Here is a 16,938-nt window from a genome sequence, read left to right on the forward strand (position 1 = left end):
CTCTTTACCAGCAGCTTAATTAGGTGTTGCCTTTGGCACCGCCACATCCCACCCAATACTGAACAATGATAAAAGTTTATGCTGAGCCCGTTCTTGTTGGTGACAAATATCACATCAGGTGATATCAGGTTCCATTTTCCAGACATCATAGCCAAAGGGGAAACTGAAAAGAAACACTTAAACCAACAAAACAAGTTGATGCGATGCAGGAAATAAAAAGAGGGCTAGGGGTGGGGCACCAACTACTTGAAGAGGTCCAAGGTCTTTCTCAGAAAGGGATATCTGAGCCAAGGCCTGAAGGAAGTGAGGGAGTAATCCATGGGGAAAGCTGAAGGCAGAGGGAACTGCACTGGAGAATTCCCTGAGGCAGGACTGTGCCTGGCAATTCGGAGAAAGGAGCCTGGTGTGGCTGGAGCTGAGAGAGAATAAAGAGGCGGCAGATGAGATGGGAAGGTGCGGTGAGTCCTGCAGTGCAGTAGGGAACCATCTAAGGCTAGAGAAAAGGGAGATATACAATCCCACTTAGGTCCCAGCAATGTCATTGGTGTTGCTTTTTGAAGAATGAACTCTGTGGTCCTGCCTAAATCGTCCTGTCTAAATCCCTAAATCCCTGCCCTGCTTCCCCCCTACAGCTAGACCCAGTATATCATTTTCAGACCCCTAGTGCTACCGTTTTTACAGATGACACTGCAGAAAATCGTTAAGTATAGGTGCCTACGACAAACAGCGCCCCGCCCCAAACCTAATTGCTGAATAAAAGAGTATTTTATTGTGCGGGGTGGTGGAGAGCAATCCCAGAGGAAGGTTCACTAGAAATTTTGAGTCCTTCGATTACATTTTGCTCGAATTCCATTCCTGGTCTGTAAGCCTGTTTCCTCGACGTGGATGGCGCAGTGTTTTAGTTTCTCTGTTCCTTTCTTCTGCTCCCTACCGCTTAAGCTTCGCAGTAGGGAGGCAGACAAGAGTAGGAGAGCGGCTTCAAAGCACAAAGCGATGGTAAAGGGCCTAGGAGGCTTCCACAAGCGAAGCGCTTATACCGGCCACGCGGGGACCACGGATTCTGGCGCTCCCTGCCGGCCAAGCAACTCTGGACTGACGCCGCCAGACCCGCGTATGAAACCAAGGACGCCGTTTTTCTTCTGGGCAACGGCCATCTCGGTAAGGACAGTGGTCCAGTTTGTAGTTTATGCTCCCCTCTCCTGACTAGTTAGTATATGAAGTGAGCGGAAGAGATGAGGATTTATAAAATATTCGCTTCTTGCACACAAAAACAAATAGCTAACGCCCTTGAGTTGGATTGGAGATAAAAAGCAGTATTTCCTCTACCAAGATGGCGACGAAGCCCAGACGTAATCAGCACGCGCTGCCTGGTGGGTGTCCATGCGCCAGCCCCGCGGTGACGTCACGGAGGTGCGACCGGGCCGGCGCCGGGGGAAGGAGGTAGGAATGGCAGCGGCGCGGGCGGAGCCGGGGGGCGGGGTGCGGGTGAGCCCCGCGGGGTAGCAGGACGTGAGACCACCTCCCCGGGAGGGCTGGAGGTGGGGTTCTCAAAGACGAACGCACTTCCGACCTCCAGTCTCCCGGGTTCCCGCGGGGGCTATCCCCATTTCCCGGAGCGGACGACTGAGATCCAGCGGGACAGCGTCGTGTTCGAAGCTACTTAGTTCTGGTCGTGCTCCTGAGCAGCTTACAGGCTTGCGGGTGACAGAGCTGGGTACGGACGTCCCTGGCCTCATGCAGTAGGATCGGAGCTGGAGAGAGGGACGACGGGTTGGAGGAGCCTAGAAGGGGTAGCTGGAGGATTTTCTTGGAGGAGGCGGCGTTGAGTTTCCTGTTTTATTCTATCTTACTTTCACATCTAATCAACCACGTGGGTATTGATTCCCTCCTAAGTGTACTCCCTGATTTAGCCAAAACCACTCCTTAGACCCTCCTGGTTGAGCTTCATGCTTCTATCTCAGTCCTCCGTTCACCACCTCAGCAGCCCCAGAGGGCTCTGAGGTCCTCCGCACCTTCCCATTACCCTGAAATAGAAATCCGCTCTACCCAGCCTGCCTCCCCCCCGACCACTGGGGGCTTGGGTCTCCCCACACCCTTAGATTTTTCCTTTGATGTCTCCCCCAGGAAGCACTTTTTCACCCCCTGGGTCAGAAGCTCCCTCCCGACTTCCCCTGGCACCTGCATGGCCCCATCACAACTCTGATCTGGAATTAACACTCCTGTTGTCTATATCCCACCCAGCCTGGGAATCCCATTTAGTCTGGAAGCCCATCAGCACTGCCTCTTTCCCCAGCATCCCACTCATAGTAGGTGCTGCTATTGTTTCAGTTCATTTCGGTTCAGTCGCTCAGTCGTGTCCGACTCTTCGCAACCCTGTGAACCGCAGCATGTCAGGCCTCCCTGTCCATCCAACAGTGCATGTTTACTGAATGACAAAGTGTGTGTTTATTAAACAGAAGAAAAGCTGTCTGTTTTAATCAGCTCTGGCTGCTATAACAAAATACCACTGACTGGGTGGCTTAAACAGCAGAAATGTGGAGGCTAGGACGTCTAAGATCAAGTTGTCAACCAGTTTGGTCTTAGTGCAGGCTTCTTCCTGAATTGCAATGGCCACCTCACTGTGTTCTCACGTGGTGAAGAGAGCAAATTCTGGTCTTTTTCTTCTTAAAGGGACACCAGCTCTGTTAGATTAGGACCCCACTCTTAGGACCTCATTTACCCGTTATCACCTCCTCAGATGTCCTGTCTCTGAATACAGTCACACTGAGTGTTAGTCACAAAATCAACATGTAAATTTTGGAGGGACATAACTATTTCAGTCTTGGTCTGAAGGAGGGGGTCAAAAAGCCCCTTTTCAGGCTTTGGGATGGAATCAGAGTCTTAAGCAACAGGGGGAGGGGAGGGGATGCCCCATCTGAGTTGCTGCGAGTGGACAGGGTTTTCACAGGAGGAGGGGGACGGGTGTATCAGGAGAAGGCACAGCTAGAGAAAAGGCTCAGAGGCTGGGAGGAAAGTGAGTGGGAAGAGAAATGAGAAGCTGAGTTTGGACACAACGCAGCGTGTGAAGTAAATACTGAGGGTACCCTGAAAATAAATGCTTGTTTATTCATTTGCTCAAAACATTTTTTGAGCTCCCATTATACGGGACACTGATGAAGGCAGTCCCAGCCCTGCCCTTGCAGAGCTCTCAGCCTAGTGGGGAAGATGGTTGTTGTTCAGTTGCTCAGTCATGTCTGACTGTTTTTGAGTCCCCATGGACTGCAGCAGGCTAGGCTCCTCTATTCACTATCCCCTGGAGTTTACTCAAATTCATGGCCATTGAGTCAGTGATGATATCTAACCATCTCATCCTCTGCCACCCTCTTTTCCCCTTGCCTTCAGTGTGTCCCAGCATCAGGGTCTTTTACAGTGAGTCAGTGCTTCGCATCAGGAGACCAAAGTATTGGAGCTTCAGCATCAGTCCTTCCAATGAATATTCGGGGTTGATTTCCTTTAGGATTGACCGGTTTGATTTCCTTCCTGTCCAAGGGACTCTCAAGAGTCTTCTCCAACACCACAGTTCGAAAGCATCGATTCTTTGGTGCTCAGCCTTCTTTATGGTCCAACTCTCACATCCATACATGACTACTGGAAAAACCATAGCTTTGAATATATGGACCTTTGTTGGCAAAGTGATGTCTCTGCTTTTTAATACACTATTTAGGTTTGTCATAGCTTTTCTTCCAAGGAGCAAGCATCTTTTAATTTCATTTGTTCAATAATCCTGTAAATGAACATAAGATAGCAACCCAAAGAAGTACCTCAAGAGAAAGTTTATCATCTGAGAGTCAAGGGGAGTTTCCAGAAAGGGTTCCTGAAGGTAGCAACACTTTGGAGTTGGGCCCCCGCAGTTTCAGTTGGAATTAACTGGGTAAAAAGAGGAACAAATGTGGAGGGCACAGCAAGTGCAAAGGCCCTGAGGTAGGAACCTGCATGGTAGGTTTGGAAAAAGGCAAGGCAGCTGGTGTGGCTGCCGCTGAGAGTGAGAGGGGGAATTGGGGGAGTTTCCTCAACTGAAACTGTGACCCCCACCAACTTCTTAGAGCTCTCCTGGGGAGTCCAGAGAGGTTTTCTGGTGGGTACATTGTAGATGCTCAGTAATGAATGGGTTAGGGGGCTCAGGAGCAGGATGGGGATCAGGCTGGCATGCTCAGCCCTGCCGTGGCAGGTCTTACATCCTGTGCATAGAGGGACGGTAATCAACCCTACTTCTCAGATGAGGAAGCTGAGGCTCAAGGGGAGCATGTCAGCCACAACTGCAGAGCCAGGACTCAACCCTGAGTCTTCTGGGTCTGCTGATCTCCCCAACTTTGCCCTGCTCTTCCCTGTGGGACTCAGTCCCCCATCTCACCGTGGCGGGACTACCTCCCTGTGTCGGGCACAAGCGGCCTCAGAGACCCGATCTGCCTTGATGTTCCCTGAAGGGCCAGCTGGCAGCCTAGAGTGAGGCAAGGGTTAGAACCAAGTTGGGACTGAGGGGCTGGGCCTGGGTTGGAATCTGGGCCCCTCCACTAAGCCACGGGGTGGCCTTGAGCATGTCACCCTCTCAAAGCCTCAGGTTCTTCATCTGTGAAATGGAAGAAAAGTACCTGGCCTTGCTGCTGTCAGGGGATGACATAATTTAGACTGCAACATCGGTCAGTCAGCGTTCCAGTTATTGCCCAGCTCCATCTGACTCCAAACTTCTGGTTCCGCCCACGGCACCGTCCTAATTCGCTCAGCATTTGACTGCCACCCTCAGCCCCTCGCCCACCCACATGACACCATAAATCAGAACAGGTTCATGACCTGCTCAGAGCTGCCTAAAAGTTCTCTGGTGCCCAGAGAATAAAATCCTTGTTCTTCCTTACCCCTAAGATCCTGATCTATCAGCCTCTCACCTTCCCTGTCCCCTCCCCACCCTCCCTCCCCCCAGCACTCCCTGCCTCCTCCTCCCTCCCAGTCTCTCTCTCCCCCTTCCCTTCTTCTCTCTCCTCCCCCACCTCTCCTCCGCATCTTTTCCCTTCTAACTCCTCACTCACCCACACTGGCCTCAGTGGCTTCCATGCTTTCTCTAGTGCATGACTTTCCTGCCACAGGGACTTTGCACATCCTGGGCCCTCTGTCCAGGAGTCTCAGCCCTTCATTTCCACAGGGCTGCTTCCAATCCATCTTTCAGGTCTCAGCTTGGCCATCACCTGCCAGGGTTGTGAGAATTCACTAAGACACTGTGTGTAAAGCATTGCAACTGCTGCAAATGGGAGCTGATGTTAGAGTTTCCATAGGGGCTCAGAGGTAGATTTCCGCTCCTCCATAAGCCACACAGCTAGGAGGTTGGTGGGGGTGGGTTGCTTGGTGGTCCTGAGTCAGGATGGACCCCACATTCTCTCCCCTTCTTTCTTGGTTGCTGGGCCTACTTCTTCAAGGTTCAGTAAGGGACTGAGCTGGAGATTCTCAGTGGGGAGAAAATGGACACCAGCCCATTTCCCAGATGAGGAAAATTGAGGCTTGGAGAGCTGAAGGCTTGTGCCATGACCTCACAGTGCTTGTGTCAGCACTCTGGAGGGAGGGTGCTCTTAATTTCTTGGTTTCCCTTCCTCACCTGAAAGGCAGGCTTTGGAGGTGAGACCTGAGGCTCAGTCCTGTGCAACTTGGCTAGGTACCTTGACTTCCCCATCCTCAAAAGGGAATAAGGACAGTCGCCGTGTTTAAGACTTTGTGCTGTGTGCCAGTGTGCTAAGTTGCTTCAGTCATGTCTGATTCTTTGCGACCCAATGGACTGTAGCCCGCCAGGCTCCTCTGTCCATGGGATTCTCCAGGCAAGAATACTGGAGTGGGTTGCCATGCCCTCCCCTAGGGAATCTTCCTGACCCAGGGATCAAACCCACATCTCCTGCATTGCAGACAGAGTCTTTATTCACTGAGCCGCCTAGGAAGCCGGTTTAAGGCTTTGGGAGCATTCAATGAAGTTGAGCCATATAAAATGCTTAGTAGGGGGCCGGGTGTGGGGAGGGTGGCTCCTCCCATTTGAGTGTATCGTGATCACCCCAGCACCCGGCGAGGGGCTCACACAGAGCAGGCGCCCACACTGGACAGCAGCTTTACGGGTGTTAAAATTCTCATGGCTGTGTGAGCCTGGGCCGGGTCACTGGGCTCTGCTTAGCCAGGGGGGAACTGCTTACCCAGGGGGAGGGGCATTCAGCTGTGGGATCAGAGGAGTGCGGCCGGCCGCAGAGGTGGCAGGGTGGGAGGGTCCTCTTGCACTGGCCCACGGGGATCTATAGCAACATGACTTGTAAGAGCCGAAATGTAGAAACCACCCACAGGTCCACCATCGTGGACAGATGGATAAACATAATGTGGTCCGTCCATATAGTGGAATATTACTCAGACATAAGAAGGGAGTGATGCACTGCCACATGCTTACACGTGGGTGAGCCTTGAAACCACGGTGCTAAGCGAAAGACGTGCGAAGAGGCAGATCCTCAGAGAGCAGACTAGTGGTTGCGGGGAGGGGGGATGTGGACTGATAGCTAATGGGGTCAGGTCTCCTGGGGATGGTGGAAATGTTCTGAAACTAGATGGAGGTTCCGGTTTCACAGTATTGTGAACGTGCTAAATACTACTGACTTGGGCACTTTAAGATGGTTCCTTGTGTATTATGTGAACTTCACCTCAGATTTTTTTTTGAAAGAGAGATTAGTGAGTCTGAAGCCCTGGTTTTATAGGTGAAGCCCCAAGGGGGCCCCAAGGGGGTCACGGCTGCACAGGTGTGAGTGTGAGGCTGTGGACGGTGGATGCCCTTGACTCACTGTTCCCTGCCCCTGTCTCACAGCCTGCTGAGGGATGCCCAAGAAGTTCCAGGGCGAGAACACCAAGTCGGCAGCGGCCCGGGCGCGGAGGGCTGAGGCCAAGGCGGCGGCGGATGCCAAGAAGCAGAAGGAGCTGGAAGATGCGTACTGGAGGGACGAGGACAAACACGCCATGAGGAAGGAGCAGCGCAAGGTGAGGGCCCCACGCCCCGGGCCAGGCGGGGCGGGGGGAGGCGGTGGGCGCCGGGGTCTGTGGCCTGAAGGGTGAGGGGCACTGGACGTGGAGCACGGCAGGGAGGGAGACGGGAGCAGGGGGGCCCTCTGCCCGCAGGGCAGAAGGCGGCGGGCGCCTTGGGTCTGTGGCCTGAAGGGTGGACACGGGCAGCGGGGGAGACAGGAGTAGCAAAGGCTTGTGCAGGGTCCCGGAGGGGGCTGGGGTTTGGCACATTTAGGCAATCACAAGCCCTCCATGGGTTAGTTTCTCTCCTTTATGTGATGCCAGGATCAGACAAGACTGCCAGTGCCTCACCCTTGAGCACGCAGGGGACACCTGGCAGCAGCTGGAGGCGTGTTTAGTTGTCACAGCTGGAGGGTGCTGCTGGCATGCGGTGGGCCGAGCTATGGGAGGTTGCTCCACACCCAGTGGTGCTGAGACTGAGAGACACTGATAGGTCCCGTTTCTGACGTGCTGACGCGGTTCTTCCAGGTGTTTATAAAATCACAAGAGGGCAGGGATAGTGACTGTCTTCTGCTGGGCCCCAGTGCCTGGCACACAGTGGGTGCTTCATTGATGAGAGGTTCAGGGCTGACGCTGACCCACTTGGTCCAGTAGGTGGCGCCAGAAACCATTCTAAGCCGCTTGTCCTCCTCGCCTGGGTGGGTCCCAGGTTCTAGCATTGCAGTGGTGACGCACCATCCGTGCGTGCCCAGTTCTGGGAGATCCTGGGTGCTTTTGTGAGTTTTTCCCACTGTCTTCCTGTGTAGGGAAAGACGGATCCTGCCTTGTTTTTAGCTGGAATTGAATATCACTGATTCCCTCTCCCCCCAATCTCCCCGCCCCCATGCTACATTCTGGGTCCATGGACATCTTTCAGTTTTTTCTTTTTTTTTTGGGTGGCTCGCAGGATCTTAGTTGCCCGACCAGGGATTGAACTCGTGCCTCCTGCAGTGGGAATGCAGAGTCCTACTAAACTGCCAGGGGAGCCCCTGTCTCTTTTGACTGTCAACATTTTGACAATACAGGAAAGTTAAAACCCAAAAGAAAAAACAGTGTCTGCCAAGGATCTGTTCTCTAGACAGAAAAGCCAGAGACCTTTCCACAGTCCCCGAGGCAGCAGCCCAGCCCAGCCCAGGAGCCCTCCCCAGGCCTGCATCTTTGGTATCCCATCCTCCAGGTGAGGAAACTGAGACACAGACAAGGCAGGAAGCCCCAGTCACAGGGCTGTGAGTGGGACTGGAGCCGGGCTGGGGGTCTGCCTCCAGGTTTGCAGTGAGTGTGCTTGCCCCAGGGGTTGCCCAGGGAGCATCTGCCTGTCCCATCACCTGTGTCGCACACACCTGCAAGGCACACAGGCGGAGGCCAGCCAGGCAGCGGGCGCAGACTCGCTCTCTAGGCCGCTCGACTGTAGCACAGGCCACTGAATGCAGATAGACCACAACCAAAACAGGCCACAGTTTGCCAGCCCCTGGTCTCTAGAACATTCCCAGCCCCCATGCCCCTCCCGGACAGTCCCCCCTCCTGAGTGTTTGTGTTTTTTTTTTTTGCCGCAGCAGCAAAAGTGCTGAGTCCTAACCACTAGACCACCAGGGAACTCTCCCCGCTGAGTATTTTACATGGAGTCTCTGATGGTTCTTCCCCACTGGGTGATTTTCTGGGTTCTGTTCATCCCTCTTCCTGCTGATGGGTGAGGGGGCCCACAGTCTACAGAGCACACCTGGTCCCTCTTTCTTACGTGACAGTTGCTTTAAAAAGATAGTTTCTATGAAAAGAAAATCCGTGTTTGTTCTAAAGCACTAAAAAAAGCAGCACCCCCCCCATCATGTGACACCAAAGGCTTTTCTCACCCAATGCCGTACCCTAAAGGCCATGTCCTCAGTTAAGTGGGATCTTGCAGCCAGATTTCTCCCTGCTGCCAGGATTCAGCCTCAAGCTGGGCCGTAATTCATCGCCCCGCCTGGAGGGTAGCATTTTGTCTCCATTTGTTCCATATTAAGCAACTCGGCGATGAGCACGTGACTCTCTGGGTTCCATCTCGATTATTTATGATGCTTATTTTTGATGGCTCCGGAATATTCCACCCGTGGCCTCATCCTTCACCCGTCACCAGATGCTGCCAATTGTTAATTGCCCTTTGTAAAAAACTGTGAGTGACTTTTTCAGAAAAATTCTGAATGTCAGAGTGTAAATGCTTACGTTCCCTCCTCAGTCCCATGTCCCAGGAGACTCACGGCCACAGTCTGCATGCCCTTCCTGGGTGCTTGGAGCCTTCTGGAATTCATTCATTCATTTGTCCAGCACACTTTTACTTAAGCACCTACTGTGTGCTGGGCCAGGGCCTGCCTCCGGGATAAGCCAGATGATTTGTGGGACACAGGAAAGAGCCATGCGGTAGAGCAGGTGGATAGGGAGCCAGGAGCTCAGGGTGAGCCAGAGTTAACCAGGAGAGGAGGCTGGCAGTGGCGTTCCAAGTGGGGAGAGCAGCTAGTGCAAAGGCCCTGAGGCAGGGTTGTGTTGTGGACAGGGTAAACGTGGGCTGTACGTGCACCACACAGCAGTCAAGGAGCCTCACGAGGACCAGTGGGGAAACCAGTGGGAAACCAAGACTCAGAGCACAACGGCCCTACCCTAGGCACCTGACCACAGATGTGGGAGCCCAGCAGCTGCGTCCAAACAGTCTTCCTCCTTTCCTATCAATCAGGCAGGTTGGAGGTCAGAGGCCCAGTACGTGTCCTCAGGAACCCCTCTTCTGGGGCCCTTAGTCCTGTCACAGGGGCACTACCAGCACACAGACCATCTCCAAGGCACGGAGGGTGGATGGCAGAGTTGCAGGCAGTGGGTGGGCAGGCGGGGATGCCTGTAGCGCAGGGCTCTGTGGGGGTGTGGGGTGGGCGGCAGCAGAATATCTCAAGCCTGAAGCCACATCGCACTACAAATGAACCAGAACCTCGCGCTGTCCCCGGAGCAGTGGAGGGCCAGCAGCCAAGGACAAGTACTCTAGGCTACACGTCTCCTCGACCAGCTGGCATCAGAGCCTTCCTGGGGAGCCAGCGTGGGATCAGTCCCAGCCTCTGTGACACTCAGCTGGGAACACTTCAGCAGTGCCTCCCCAAGGTCTGCTGGCCCATAAAAGAACCACTGCCCCAGCTGGCAGATGGGTTCAGACCCTCGAGTGGCTCCTGTCGCCTTTGGAATCCAGTACAAACCCTTCCCCATGCCCGTGAGGCTCCCTGTGGTCCCGGCTCTGCCCTCCCCACCTCTTCTCCCTTCACACTTCCCCTCCTCACTCTAACTTCTTGCTGTCCCTGTCATGCTAGGTGGTTGCTGCCTCAGGACCTTTGGACCTGCCATTCCTCCGACTAAGGACCCTCCTCTTCCCCAGCCTAGGCATCACTTTTTCTTCTAGAGCCACCCACCCTGCTTCCTTGGCTAAGGTTCCCATAGACATGTAGGATGGGAGCCCCCTGGTAGGCCCATGGTGCTCCTGTGTCCCCTAAGACCAGCATGGGGTCTAACACACAGCAGAGTCTCCATCACATGGGTTGGGATGCGAACTGGACCCCATGCCACTGGGGCAGGATCCATGCCTGACTCTCCATCCCTCAGGAGGAGAAGGAGAAGCGGCGCCTGGAGCAGCTGGAGCGCAAGAAGGAGACGCAGCGACTGCTGGAGGAGGAAGACTCAAAGCTCAAGGGTGGCAAGGCCCCCCGGGTGGCCGCCTCCAGCAAGGTCACCCGCGCCCAGATTGAGGAGACTCTCCGCCGAGACCATCAGCACAAGGAAAGCCCTGACCCAGGTGGGGCCTGGGCCCACGCTGGAGCTGCCCTTTTACCTGAGAAACGAGAGGCAGTGGGCAGACCCCCTGGACTGAGTCCAGAGGGCCTCCTCCTCACCTCCAGAGAAGTTGTGTGGGCTCTGCAAGGGTGGCTGGGTCTCCTAAGGCCTCGCTCTGAACACAGACGGTATAGGCACGCACGTGTGTAATTACTTACGCCGCACCCGACCCTAGCTTGTGCTCTCCCGGGTCCCCAAGGCTGATGTGGTGCCCCGAGGCGAGGAGACAGCAGCGGCTTAGGAGGTGTCTCCTGAGCGGTGGGCTGCAGAGAAGTAAGTCAGGGGGCTTGGGGGCAGGATTGGCCCACCCCGATAGGTAGGACTTGGGGAGGGGGTCGTGTTTCCATCCTCAATCCTCTGCCTGCCTCCCTTTCTCCCCTACTTCGTCCCCTCCGTTGTGTCTCATCTCCCTGGAACTCAGCATCTCTGCTCATGTCTCTGTTTCTGGTATATCTCTGTTCCCCTGCCGCTCCCGCCCGCAGCCGAGAAAGCCAAAAGCCACTTGGAGGTGCCGTTGGAGGAGAACGTGAACCGCCGCGTGCTGGAGGAGGGCAGCGTGGAGGCTCGCACCATCGAGGACGCCATCGCTGTGCTCAGGTACCCGGCAGAGCCTAGGCCTTGGGGGCGGGGCTTGGATCGGGGCGGGGCTTGAACCTCGGGTGGGGCTAGGCCCGGGGGCGGGCGGCCCACGCCCCAGCCCTCCTGACGTCTGCGTCTTCACCAGCGTGACGGAGGAGGCGGTGGACAGACACCCGGAGCGCCGCATGCGGGCGGCCTACACTGCCTTTGAGGAGGCGCAGCTGCCGCGGCTTAAGCAAGAAAATCCCAATATGCGGCTGTCGCAGCTGAAGCAGATGCTCAAAAAGGAGTGGCTGCGTTCACCGGATAACCCCATGAACCAGCGGGCGGTGCCCTTCAACACCCCCAAGTGAGCCTGGAACTGGAGGAGCCGCCCGGGCAGGCGGTCAGGGTCGCAATCCCACACGCCCTCCCGCTGGGTCAGCTCCAAGGGCTACAGATATCTGGGGCCATGGCGTGTGTCCTAGGGGCTTGGTGGCATCACTGGCCACATCTCCCGCTACAGGGCCCCTGCTGCAGTGACGCCCCTGCCCTTCATGCGTGCGCCAGAATCCTGGGGCCGAGTGCCCAATAAAGGTGGCCGGTGAGGCAGAGTGTGCACTTGAAGTCTACGTGGGTATGGGTCGATGTGTGAGTGGGTGGTGGGAGAGGAGAGCTGGAACGAGGGGGCCTCCAAAGCGCTCCTGTCCTAGCAGGCTAGTTGAGATAGTGTAGAGCAGACAGTGCTCTGCTTCTACCTGGGCCAGTGGTCCAGTGAGAGGCCTATACCATTATTTTCTGGAAGATTTGCTGGGTTGCTGCAAAGGGGTAGCTCAGAGAGGTTGAGGCACTGGCTTCAGGTCACACAGTACTGCAGAGATAGAACCAGAGGAGAGTTGGAGATGAGTTGTTGGCATCCTGAGATTCTGGTCCCGAATCAGCAGCCAGGTCACATACTGTGTTGGGGTCAGGAGATGTAGGCTGCTCTTCTGTTATTCCAACACGGGAGGCATCTGCGTCGAGTCCTGGGCAGGCTTTCTGGTAGAGGGTTTCTTTAGAGCACACGTTTGTGGGAAATGAGTCAGATTCCATTGCAGAGGCAGGGCACTGGGCAGGCAAGGCCCTGGAAGCTGGAGTGGGCAGGTGAATCTGGGTAGGAATGAGTGTCCGGTCAGAGGCGCAAGGGCTGGGTGAGATCTCAACTTGGTTCTGGCTTCCTAAAGCTTAGTTGACCTCAGGGAGCCAGTGGAGAGGAAGGGCAGCTGGGAGGTGGGCCCAAGTGTGTGGGGCGGTGTCCACGCATTTACTATGTCACTGCTATGGGCTTCCACCCAAGTGACTTCTCTCTGCACCTCTGGCCCCCATCCTCTCACCCTCCGCCACCCTCCAGCCCCATCATCTGCTTGTTCTCAACTTCTCCAGCACAGCAGGCTTGTTGCCCCTCATGGCCTACATGCTTAGTTCTTCCTGCCAAGAATGCTTCGTCTCCCAGACATCAAGTCTCAGATGCAGATCTTTATAGATGGCCCCAACTGTGTGGGGTCATGGCTGAGCCAAAGGGAGCCAGGCTTTGCCCGGAAGTAGAGGGGTAATAAGGCTTCATGGGGGGAGGGCCTTGAAGTATGGGAGTTCTCCACACTGACAAGGGGCAGAAAAAGCTGAAGAAACCACACGTGCAAAGGCCTGGAGGTCACAACTCCTGTTCTACAGAGTTGTTATTGGTGAGTCACTCAGTCATGTCTGACTCTTTTGTAATCCCCCTGGACTGTAACCCACCAGGCTCCTCTGCCCACGGGATTTCTCAGGCAAGAATACTGGAGTGGGTTGCCATTTCCTTCTCCAGGAGATCTTCCTGACCCAAGGATCGAACCTGGGTCTGCCTGCATTGGTAGGCGAGTTCTTTACCAACTGAGCCACAAGGGAAGTCCCTGTGATACCCATTTCCAGAGGGGAAAATTGAAACACAAGGCTTCCTAGTTCAACGGGGCCAGAGGGGGGATGGTGTCTTTAATAATCGAGTACAGCTGAAGTGCAGTATAGCAGGTGCCTAAAATAATAGCAGCTGACATAAAAACTAACCAACATACATCTTGAGCACTGGCTTAGTTTGGGGATTTCCCCAGGAGCCAACTCTGAGGCAGGACTAGAGGCATGTGAGGGGTCCAGGAAGGACCTCAGGAAGATCCCATGGGATTTGAGGGAAGGAGCCGTTCAGGGAACAGTCTGGAGAGGAGCATTGAGGGTGGAGGGTGTCGGAGACTGGACCAGCCGTGAGAAACATCCTCTGGATGCTGGACCCTGGCCTAGCACATGATAAGATTGCTGGGAGAAATATCGATAACCTCAGATACGCAGATGACACCACCCTTATGGCAGAAAGCCAAGAGGAACTAAAGAGGCTCTTGATGAAAGTGAAAAAGAAAAAAAAAAAGAGAAAGAAAAAAGAGAAAAAAAAAAAGAAAGTGAAAAAGAGTGAAAAACCTGGCTTAAAACTCAGCATTCAAAAAACGAAGATCATGGCCTCCAGCCCCATCACTTCATGGCAAATAGATGGGGATACAATGGAAACAGTGAGAGACTTTATTTTCTTGGGCTCCAAAATCATTGCAGATGGTGACTGCAGCCATGAAATTAAAAGACGCTTACTCCTTGGAAGAAAAGCTATGACAAACCTAGACAAGCATATTGAAAAGCAGAGATATTACTTTGCCTGCAAAGGTCTGTATGGTCAAAGCTATGGTTTTTACAATAGTAATGTGTGGATGTGAGATTTGGACCATAACGAAGCCTGAGCACCAAAAAACTGATGGTTTTGAACTGTGGTGTTGGAGAAGGCTCTTGAGAGTCCCTTGGACAGCAGGGAGATCAAACCAGTTCATCCTAAAGGAAATAAATCTGGAATAGTCATTGGAAGGACTGATGCTGAAGCTGAAGCTCCAATACTTTGGCCACATGATGCAAAGAGCTGACTCATTGGAAAATACTCTGATGCTGGGAAAGATTGAAGGCAGGAGAAGGGGACAACACAGGATGAGACGGTTGGATGGCATCACCAACTCAATGGACACGAGTTTGAGCAAGGTCTGGGAGATGGTGATGGACAGGGAAGCCTGGCATGCTGCAGTCCATTGGATTGCAGAGTCAGACATGACTGAGCGACTGAACAACAAATGTCTTTTCACTGAGCCCTGGGGACAGCCCCCTGTTACATTGATCCTCTTTCTAGATGGAAAAAGAAAGGCGCCTGCCTGCCTGTGTCACATACTCAGAAAGCACTCAGTCAGCAGTGTGGAGGTGGGGCCCAGAATTAGGGCTCCAGGTATCAGCTGAGTAACAGAGAAGCCCAGATGGCTCCCCACAAAGGGAGGCCTCTGCCTCTTACCTCTGGGGGCCTTAGACCAAGGCCTTAATGGGTCCGAGCCTGGTTCCTCCTATATAAATTAGGACTGAAAACAGTAAGCCTAGGCCACCTCGAGAATCAAGATGATGCCTAGGAAGGGCAGATCCTGAAGAAGTCTTGGCAAAGGAGCCTCCTGCATGGCCAGGTTTGGGGTATTTGTTGTGGCCAGGAATTAGGGAAGGTCTGGAACCAGTGATGAGTAATCGGAGGGAAGAAGCAAGCCGAGCCTATAGGGCCTTGGATGCCAAGGGTGGGATGAATGGGGCTTTACCCCAGGGCGAAGGAGAGCCATAGTGGATGTGTGAGCAGAGTAGAAAGAGTACCAGAGCTGTGCGTGGCAAGCTCTGCTGGGGACTTGTAGGGGAATGGCTGGTAGGCCTGAGTGAAGGTAAAACTCAGGACAGAAGCTAGGACTGCCTTCATTCCTCAGACACAAAGACGACGGTAACAACGACTGTTTGAAATAAACTTCTGTCTTCTGGTCCCACCCCCACGGAATCCCAGGCTCGCGCATGCGCGCAGGCAACAGGGAATCCCCGGCTTCGCTGCAGTGCACGGGAGGGGGCGTGAGACAGGAGTTCCGTGCGCTCACAGCCCTCTCCGCGCGTTGCCAGGACGACCAGGCGGGGCCGGGGACGCCGGACACTGACTGCGCCTGCGCGGGGGTTGTCTTTACAGCGCCAGGGCTTTCCCGTAGCGCGCGAGTCGGGGAGGGAAAAGCCTTGAACGGCGCGCATGCGTCGACCCCCGCCCGACCCCCGCCCTGTGGGCCAGGGAATCCTCACCTGCCGCACTGCGCACTGGGGGCGGAGCGGGGAAACCGGCTCAAACTGGAGTGGGGTTTGCTGAGGCGTGGGCGGGGGAGGGAGCGAGCGTGGGGTCTTCCCCAGGTTCCCGCTCCCTTTGTCGCCTTGGCAACCGGGCGAGCGGGCCGCAGTGCGGGGGCGGCGGCAGCCTCGGGGAAACCGGGTGGTTCTGCGCGTGCGTGGGGCTCCGCGCCTGCGGCCGGGGTTCCCCTTCGTGCGCCTGGGGGGTATCGATGGGGGGGGGCGGTGTGTGGGGATGATTGGAGAAGGTGGGTGCCAGGGAAGAGAATGAGCGCGGAGAGAGGGGCTGGGGAACGGGGGAGAATGGTGGTGGAAAGAGGAGGCGGAGTGGGTGCCTGAGAAGGTAGGGGGGCACGGGAAAGGGTAGAGGTGGTGGGGAGAGGGGTACTGGATGAGGTCGGAGGAGGGATTAATGAAGAAGATAGTAGAGGAAAGGGAACAACAGAGGAGAAGGGAGGAGGAACAGGGGGAGCGGCTGAAGGACATGGTCAGTATGAGGGGAACAAAGGGAAGCTTATGAAGGGAACACGGTAGGGTATAGGGGTGGCTACGGGGAGGGGACGAACACCTTCAGGACACCACCCCACCCCCCAACCTGCAAACCACAGGTTTTCTGAGCCAGGAAATCTGGGTCTAAGATTTCAGATTTAGAAGAAGAAAAAGAAAAGGTACAGGACACACCAGTTAAGCTTGACTTTCAGTTAAGCAATGGAATGATTTTTATTCTAAGTGTGGCCCATTCCGTGCACTGTTTTTACTAGCAGCTCTAATTTTGGTCGGACCACTTCCTTCTCCTCCCGGCCAACCCCATCCCCTGCCTGTCCCTTGAGCCTTTCTGAAAGCCACTGGGACCTCTCAGATCAGATGATTCCTTTGTTTCTTATCTCTCTGGTGCCCCACACGCCTGCATACTGGTGCCCTCCCCTGCCATCTCTCATCTTGGCTTCGAACACCACCCTGAGGTGGAGTCCTAGCCAGGCAATACAATGCGCAAAGGCATGGCACCTCCACCACTTTCTCTCTTTGTCTCTCTGTGTGGCTGTCTCTGTCTCTCTCAAGCCCCTCCAAACTCTCTGCCATGGGCCTGATCCTAATGAGATGATATAATGTCTCTGCCTATCCCAGCTGCCATCACCTCCTTCTCCTGGAACCTCTAGGGCTCCTTACTCTCAAGCCTGAGACCCAGGAACCTTGTACACCAGGCTTCCCCTCAATTTCTGGGCATATAAGTATATACTAGATACGTAGAAAAATTTTGGAGGGTAATTTTAT

General features: G+C 54.6%; 1 protein-coding gene across 1 annotated transcript; it reads left to right on the forward strand.

The window, feature by feature from the left end:
• The first annotated feature begins 1,311 nt into the window (after positions 1-1,311).
• CCDC124 (coiled-coil domain containing 124) lies at positions 1,312-12,060 on the forward strand. Its single transcript, XM_005897893.3, has 5 exons — positions 1,312-1,440; positions 6,854-7,023; positions 10,654-10,843; positions 11,364-11,478; positions 11,606-12,060. Exons 2-5 carry the CDS (start codon positions 6,865-6,867, stop codon positions 11,811-11,813), a joined length of 672 nt encoding a protein of 223 aa, XP_005897955.1. The 5' UTR covers positions 1,312-1,440; positions 6,854-6,864; the 3' UTR covers positions 11,814-12,060.
• Positions 12,061-16,938: the final 4,878 nt, after the last annotated feature.

Source organism: Bos mutus, chromosome 7, assembly GCF_027580195.1.
Source record: "Bos mutus isolate GX-2022 chromosome 7, NWIPB_WYAK_1.1, whole genome shotgun sequence".
Taxonomy (NCBI): Eukaryota; Metazoa; Chordata; class Mammalia; order Artiodactyla; family Bovidae; genus Bos; species Bos mutus.

Excerpts from the sequence above, each read along its gene's own strand:
- CCDC124 (XM_005897893.3), top strand. The coding sequence starts at position 6,865 with ATGCCCAAGAAGTTCCAGGGCGAGAACACCAAGTCGGCAGCGGCCCGG. Across the intron at positions 7,024-10,653 it reads TGAGGAAGGAGCAGCGCAAG|GAGGAGAAGGAGAAGCGGCG; the intron begins GTGAGGGCCCCA and ends TCCATCCCTCAG. Across the intron at positions 10,844-11,363 it reads CAAGGAAAGCCCTGACCCAG|CCGAGAAAGCCAAAAGCCAC; the intron begins GTGGGGCCTGGG and ends TCCCGCCCGCAG.